The sequence below is a fragment of the Pan paniscus genome, chromosome 9 (assembly GCF_029289425.2).
Source record: "Pan paniscus chromosome 9, NHGRI_mPanPan1-v2.0_pri, whole genome shotgun sequence".
Taxonomy (NCBI): Eukaryota; Metazoa; Chordata; class Mammalia; order Primates; family Hominidae; genus Pan; species Pan paniscus.
Genome location: NC_073258.2, coordinates 56,563,895 through 56,572,327, shown reverse-complemented (window position 1 = coordinate 56,572,327; position 8,433 = coordinate 56,563,895). Strand labels below are relative to the sequence as shown.

The window sequence follows — 8,433 nt, the reverse complement described above, 5'->3', positions numbered from 1 at the left end:
ACAGTAACCAAAACAGCATGGTACTGGTACCAAAACAGAGATATAGATCAATGGAACAGAACAGAGCCCTCAGAAATAACGCTGCATATCTACAACTATCTGATCTTTGACAAACCTGAGAAAAACAAGCAATGGGGAAAGATTCCCTATTTAATAAATGGTGCTGGAAAACTGGCTAGCCATATGTGGAAAGCTGAAACTGGACCCCATCCTTACACCTTATACAAAATTTATTCAAGATGGATTAAAGACTTAAACGTTAAACCTAAAACCATAAAAACCCTAGAAGAAAACCTAGGCATTACCATTCAGGACATAGGCATGGGCAAGGACTTCATGTCTAAAACACCAAAAACAATGGCAACAAAAGACAAAATGGATGAATGGGATCTGATTAAACTAAAGAGCTTCTGCACAGCAAAAGAAACTACCATCAGAGTGAACAGGCAACCTACAAAATGGGAGAAAATTTTCACAACCTACTCATCTGACAAAGGGCTAATATCCAGAATCTACAATGAATTCAAGCAAATTTACAAGAAAAAAACAAACAACCCCATCAAAAAGTGGACAAAGGACATGAACAGACACTTCTCAAAAGAAGACATTTATGTAGCCAAAACACACATGAAAAAATGCTCATCATCACTGGCCATCAGAGAAATGCAAATCAAAACCACAATGAGATACCATCTCACACCAGTTAGAATGGCAATCATTAAAAAGTCAGGAAACAACAGGTGCTGGAGAGGATGTGGAGAAATAGGAACACTTTTACACTGTTGGTGGGACTGTAAACTAGTTCAACCATTGTGGAAGTCAGTGTGGCGATTCCTCAGGGATCTGGAACTAGAAATACCATTTGACCCAGCCATCCCATTACTGTGTATATACCCAAAGGACTATAAATCATGCTGCTATAAAGACACATGCACACATATGTTTATTGCAGCATTATTCACAATAGCAAAGACTTGGAACCAACACAAATGTCCACAACGATAGACTGGATTAAGAAAATGTGGCACATATACACCATGGAATACTATGCAGCCATAAAAAATGATGAGTTCATGTCCTTTGTAGGGACATGGATGAAATTGGAAATCATCATTCTCAGTAAACTATAGCAAGAACAAAAAACCAAATACTGCATATTCTCACTCATAGGTGGGAATTGAACAATGAGATCACATGGACACAGGAAGGGGAACATCTCACTCTGGGGACTGTTGTGGGGTGGGGGGAGGGGGGAGGGATAGCACTGGGAGATATACCTAATGCTAGATGACGAGTTAGTGGGTGCAGCGCACCAGCATGGCACATGTGTTCATATGTAACTAACCTGCACAATGTGCACGTGTACCCTAAAACTTAAAGTATGATAATAAAAAAAAGAAAAAAAAAGAAAGAAATATTTAAAATAGTTGTTTTAAGTGTCCAAGAACTTAAATGAAAAACAACTCTTGTGGTTGGCAGAGAAGCTTAAATTTTATCTAAATAGGAAAAGTTACCAACAAAGGTAACCAGCTAAGCTGTCCACAAAATCATTCATGGGACTACGCTTGCCATTTGGCTGCACTTTGAGCTTAATTTTAAACAGCTTCCAATCCACATTTCAGAAGAAACATTATTAATAAGATGTCCACCTTTGGATACTGGGCCTGGGGTACAAGAGGGCAGAGTGCCACTTTGAAATAGCACAGAATTCCACAAGGTGCATACTTGCCTCATTCCAACTGTTTCACTTTGAGGCTGTGTCGCTACTGACTGAGAAGCTAATCACAGTACATTCGACCCTGCAGTGATTGAGTTTTTTCCGTGTGGGAGCTTCACTGGAGCCAAGCCAAGCTGATGCTTCACAAGCACAAAACTAGATCACGGTATTCCCCATTCAATGATTTGCTCCTCAGCTACGTTCTGTCTTTCAGTAACAGAATGGCCACACAGTTACCCTTCTGCCTGACAATACAGATGAAGAAACGCAAGTACTACTTCTCTAGGCCACCTAGCAAGTATCAGGACAGAATTTTTTAATACCTAGTCTGATACTCTCTTCATGTTTTCAGACTTTTCTTGAAATTGTGTTACATCTAACTTCAGGACAGCTGCCATTATTAAGAATTTGAAAATGAATCTCAGCCAGAAAAAAAAAATGGACTAAATTCCTTCTCACTCCATAACAGTTAGTATTCTTAAATAATATGGATTTAATTTTTAAAATATTTGGATTTATAGCCTTCATTCTTTTTGTTTTTCTTTTTTGAGGCAGAGTCCCACTCTGTCACCCAGGCTGAAGCATAGTGGCAGGATCATGGCTCACTGGAGCCTCGACCTCCTGAAGCTCAAGCGATCCTCCTGCCTCAGCCTTCAGAGTAGCTGGGACTACAGGCAGGCACCAACATGCCCGGCTAATTTTTGTGTTTTTAGTAGAGACAGGGTTTTACCGTGTTGCCAGGCTGGTTTAAAACTCTTGGGTTCAAGTGATCTACTCACCTTGGCCTCCCAAAGTGCTGGAATTACACGTGTAAGCCCCACCATGTCTGGCCTATGGCCTTCATTCTTTTTCAACCTTCAATAGTAATAAAATTATTATTCTACATTTGCAATATATTTCACAGGTTACAACTGGTTCACTAACATATTTGACTGAATACCCTAGAAGTATCCTGTGAAGGGAGAGTCTCTCAATTTAACTAGATCTGAGCTCACAGGTGATGGGCCGACCTCTGCACTTGAATTATCTTTTCAGTGCACCACAGTTACTCTGTGTTCTTACCTAACCATGTAGACATGGATAAAAGTAATGATCTTCAACTTTTTTTTCTTCCTTATTTTCCTTCTGAGGAGGCTTTTTAGATGTTTTGTTCTCCTAATGACCCTGCCTCTGAAATTTTAACACCATAGATATACTATCTACCAATTTATGTATTTTATTTTATCAGTATTAGTCCATTCTCACACTACTGTGAAGAAATACCTGAGACTGGGTAATTTATAAAGAAAAGAGACTTACTTGCCTCACAGTTCTGAAGGCTGTACAGGAAGCATAGCAGCTTCTGCTTCTGGGGGAGGGGGTCGGTCTCAGGAAGCTTCCAATCATGGCAGGAGGCAAAGTATGTAAAAAACCTAACTATGTATGCTTCATAATTGGTCTTAACAATAGTAAGCTCACTCCCCTTACCTAAATAATGCATAGTATTTTTACTGAATTGAATGTTTAGATTAAGCCAAAGCATCCTTATACGTGAGAACCAAATATTATTTTTCCGTTTAATTTATAGGGGGAAATGTACATACTTGTTTTTAGATCATTTTATTTTTAAGCACCAGAAATAATCAGATTGAAGTTGGTCCTCATGAGAGACTCTTGATGATGGGTGCAAAGGGATATCTTAATATTCTTCAAAATTCTTTACAAACCAGCAGGATTTCATCCACTGAGAATGCCAGGTTTATTTACATTTCTTCTTTTAGTTTTATACCTTCCAAGTTTGTTGTTGACAATTTATAATTTGTGTCTCACTAATCTTCTTACCCCACCACTGGGAACTTGGTGTAGCCCCTAAGACACAATCATTGGCCCTAGTTTCCATCTTCAAACCTTTCTTTTTGTGTTAGAATAGAAATAACATTTTCTCAACACTTTTCCAATCCCTATCCCTGGCTTACACTCAGCCACTATCTAACAATCATGATACAAAGTGAACCACAAATTATTTCATCTAGATTCTGTTGAAATATTTAAATCTCACCAGCAATTGCAAATTTAATTATTTTTATTAGATTAAGTGCTTATTATATCATCTTTTGGGCCTACATTTTATGAAAAAAAGTTTTATTTCTTATGAATTTTAAACATTCATGCATAAGCTAAAATACACAGTCATCTCCCCACCCAAAAGAACAGAAATTCCATGCTCTGGCATTACTGTGTGCTCAAATTATGGAAGAAATAGGTCAAGATGACCAGTGAGCTTGAGAAAGATAACATTTGTGAAAAGTAACTGTGTTACAGTCAGAGAAACTTTGATTCATGAAAGGTTTTACAGTAACATAGAATGATCTGGTATTTTCCATGCATAAATAGGAACATTACTGATGAAATATATTTCAGTAGTAATATATACTACATGTGATAAAAGGCTACAACAAATTTGGCATCATCTTTCTTGAAGGACAAAGTGAAACATATAAATTTCTTATCTATGGACATAAACTTACCATGAACAACTGTTTTATTTGAAGTACGACTGAGATTTGGAAGACCTAGATTCAAATTTTGTTGCTGAAACTCAGATGTGTGATCTGAAACAAGCAAATTTGTGTACCTGTCCTAGCTTTAATTTGCTTCTCTATAAAATGGGGGCAGTAATCTTGAAACTGGCAATTTAGTGTATGGTTTAAGTCACTTAACTAAAGTGAATGCATTTGATAAATAATAAGACATGCATTTAATATAAATATATATAGCATATTTAATGAGCAATAACTTTGGAAACTTAGCATATGCCTTTTGTTGAGAATAAATAAAAGAATGTTTAATCTTGCTGCTTCAAATTGCTTCTCAAATCTTGGTGAGGAAAACAAAACAAAGTCCTTTATATTCAAGAAAAACTGTGAGCTATGAGGAGATTTAAGAAAATCAGAACAAGTTAAGTGCAATCTCAGCTTATTTTTCACACCGAGGAAAACAATTTTAAGATAGGTTATTAATTATGTCTTTCTTTTTTGTGGGTATCTCTTTGCTTTCAGTAGATTGATGATGAGAAAGAGAGAGAGAAGAAAGAAGCAGGAAGGAAGGGGAGGGGAGGGGAGAAGTGGGGAGGGGAGGGAAGGGAAAGGGAAGGGAAGGGAGAGGAAAGAAAGAAGGAAAGAAAGAAAGGGAGGAAGGAAGAAAAGAAGGGAGGGAGAGAGAGAGACAAAGAGGGAGGGAGGGAGGGAAAGGAAGAAAGAAAGAAAGAAAGAGAGAGAAGAAAGAGAGAGAGAAAGAAAGAAGAAAGAGAGAGAGAAAGAAAAAGAAAGAAAGAATAAAAATAAGAAAAGAGAGGAAGAAGGGAAAGAACAAGAGAAAGAAAGAAGAAAGAAAGGGATAACATTTTATCATGTAGATTACTATAGTACTAAATCCATTATTAGACATTTAAATTGTTTCCAAGTTGAAACCAATAAAAATGCTGTGGTTAAAATCTTAAAAAAAAAAAAGAAGAAGAAGAAAGAAAGAAGAAAAAAAGAAAGAAAAGAAAGAAAGAAGAAAGAGAAAAAGAAAGAAAGAAAGAGAAAGGAAGAAAGGAAGGAAGAAAAGAAAGAAAGAAAGAAAAAGAAAGAGAAATGAAACAGAAAGAAAGAAGGAAAGAGAAAGGAAAGAAAGAAAGAGAGAGAAAGGGAGGGAAGGAACAAATGAACAAAGGAAGTAAATCACCAGTGGTTCTTTCACTCAATTGTCACCCTCCATCTACACATGTCTAAAGATTTCTAGCCTCTTTTTTGCTTTACCATGAGCCAAGCAAAATTTTAAAAGTTCTGAGATCAAGATTCTACTCAAAAGTCAATTTCACGTATGTAACATATGTATGAAGAATTTAGCAAAGTAACAGTGAGACTAGAAAAAAACATACTCTAGAATTATCAAGCTAGGGATTTATGGTTGTTCTTTCCATTGCATATCCAGAATCAATGCACATGAACATAAAATGTTGGTAAAGTATGTTAAAAGCCATCAAAATACCTAGCAAAAAGACCTAGCCAATACTAAGTACTCAATAAATGTTAGTTTCTGGGGACCTTTTTAAATTGTTTGCTTGTTTGTTTAGTTTTTGTCAATGATCTGTAAAATTTGTGAATTCTCTTGCACAATTTACCACAGATATAATCCTCCATGTTTATATATATATCATCACTTTCTTGCCATTATGCACAAACTGTTACTCTTTTCCTCAACAAACTCCTCATGGCATTTTTTACCTCTGTGTTTCTCACAGTGTAAATTATAGGATTTAACATGGGAGTGAGGATTGCAAAGAACACAGTCACCAACTTGTCCACAGAGTAGGTGACCACAGGACGCATGTAGGTGAATATGCAAGGCACAAAAAAGAGTACAACGACAGTAAAGTGGGAGCCACAGGTGGAGAGGGCTTTGCGCTGTCCTTCAGAGCTATAGGATTTCAGGGAGCTCAGGATGACTATGTAGGAGATGAGGAGCAGGGAAAAGATGAGCAAGCACATGGCTCCACTGTTGGCTGCCACCACCATCCCAAGTCTGTAGGTGTCTCTGCAGGCAAGTTTCAACAATGGGAAGAGAACACACATAAAGTGGTCAATGACATTGGGACCACAGAAGGGCAAGTCGGTCATGAAAAGAATCTGCACAGTGGCATGCAGGATGCCTCCAATCCAGGCTATCACCACCAGAAGGTGGCAGATCCCTTGTCGCATAATGGTTGTGTAGTGCAGGGGCTTGCAGATGGCCACGTAGCGGTCATAGGCCATGACAATAAGGAGGATGATCTCTGAGCCTCCCAGCAAGTGCTCCACAAAGAGCTGAGTCAGGCAGCCAGCCAAGGAAATAGTTCTCCTCTGGTAGAGCAGGTCGGTGATCATTTTGGGGGTTGTGACAGAGGTGTAGGAGGCATCTATAAAGGATAAGTAAGTGAGAAAGAAGTACATGGGTGATGAAAGTGTGGGGCTACAGGAGATGGTGATGACAATGAACAGATTGACCAGCACGGTAAATAGAAAAATAAATAAAAATACAATAAAGAGTATTTTCTGCAAGTGTGGATTCTGTGTGAGCCCCAAGAGAATGAATTCAGTCACATTGTTGGGAGGCATGAGGTGATCCATTCAGAGAGTAATACCTTCCAGGTATTAGGGTCTGAATTACCTACAAGAGATAGATAAAGAAAGATTATTATTAATCATTAAAGGATTACAGTCTGAATTTCACAGTATAGAGATAGGGTAGTTAACTGTGGAGCATGTCTTTGGCTTCCCTCACCCCATTAATTATTTAAATTATTCATTTCCACTTCCTCCATGATGCTTTCAGTCTCTTCACGTAAATACATCTAGTATTATCACCTGTAAAACATATATAAGGCAACAGTTTCTGTGTTATTTGCTGAGAACATACTTGACTATATACATGAGATCTGGATTCTTCCTCTTGTTCCAACTCCATTTGACTTTGCTAAGTTACTACAGTGTCCCATGCTTTTGAGCCTTCCTCTACATCTGTGAGTTTACAAACTGTAGTTGTGAGACTGATTTTGTAAACTATAAAGTGCTGTACACAGGTAAGGATTATTCTCTCTTCCCACAGAATTTACATTTGAACCCACAGCTCTAACTGGGAGAAAGACATGGTCAAGAAATATCGATCGTAAGCAGGCAGATTAGGGAAACATAAGTTGTCAGAGACACACTTTCCCTAGAACCCACCATAACAAATATGCTATTCATGTTGCTTTCCTCACTGTAACTATGCAGTGGTTGACAGAGTATTTTCAGTGTCTGGCACCTACCAGGCAATGAATACATGCTTGGTGAATTCCCCTACATCTTCCCTTCCTACATCTCCATGTGTAAGGATGCATGTGTTTCCCCAGCCCATAAACCTAGGAATTTAAGTACTCTTATCCTCCCACTCTGTTTATCCATGCTGTCTACCTTATGAGAACATAAACAAACTTTTGAAAGGAAGATGCATTCCAGTTTAATAGTTTCTAGCATATATCATAGGATGAGGATGGAAGTATCAATTGCCTGCAGGAAAGACTATGTTACTGGGTAATTTGGATCTCAATATAATTATAATGTTCTTTTCTTTTTTTTGACAAAGTCTCACTCTGTTGCCCAGGCTGGAGTGCAGTGGTACAATCTCGGATCACTGCAACCTTCACCTCCCCAGTTCAAGCAATTCTTCTGCCTCGGACTCCTGAGTATCTGGGATTACAGGTGCACACCACAATGCCCAGCTAATTTTTTGTATTTTTAGTAGAGACAGGGTTTCACCATGTTGCCAAGGCTGGTCTCAAACTCCTGACCTCAGGTGATCCACCCACCTCGGCCTCCCAAAGTGTTGGGATTATAGGTGTGAGCCACCATGCCCAGTCATGTTCTTTAATTAATATTGTTTATTCTTCAAAATTACATTCTACATACAATTTAACACAGTCTCAACTCAGTAAATTTAAAACTTCTATAGACAGGTATATATACGTAAAAAAACTCTTGGAGAAGTTTTTCAGTCCATAATCTGTCAAAGCCAAAGAATCCCTTATTTTCAAAGTTTTAAAAATAGAAAATCAATGTATAGAACAGAAATAGACTGCTAGATAAGACAAAGTACTATACAAATATATACACACACGTACACAAACACTAACATATAAAATCTACTAGTTACTATAAGTAAGTATCTATGACTTG

At 37.8% G+C, this 8,433-nt stretch overlaps 1 protein-coding gene across 1 annotated transcript; it reads right to left on the bottom strand.

The window, feature by feature from the left end:
* Window positions 1-5,910: 5,910 nt before the first annotated feature.
* LOC100992838 (olfactory receptor 4C3D-like) lies at window positions 5,911-6,968 on the bottom strand. Its single transcript, XM_003811932.2, has one exon. It carries the CDS (start codon window positions 6,844-6,846, stop codon window positions 5,911-5,913), a length of 936 nt encoding a protein of 311 aa, XP_003811980.2. The 5' UTR covers window positions 6,847-6,968.
* Between the last annotated feature and the right edge of the window lie 1,465 nt (window positions 6,969-8,433).

Excerpts from the sequence above, each read along its gene's own strand:
- LOC100992838 (XM_003811932.2), bottom strand. The coding sequence starts at position 6,846 with ATGGATCACCTCATGCCTCCCAACAATGTGACTGAATTCATTCTCTTG.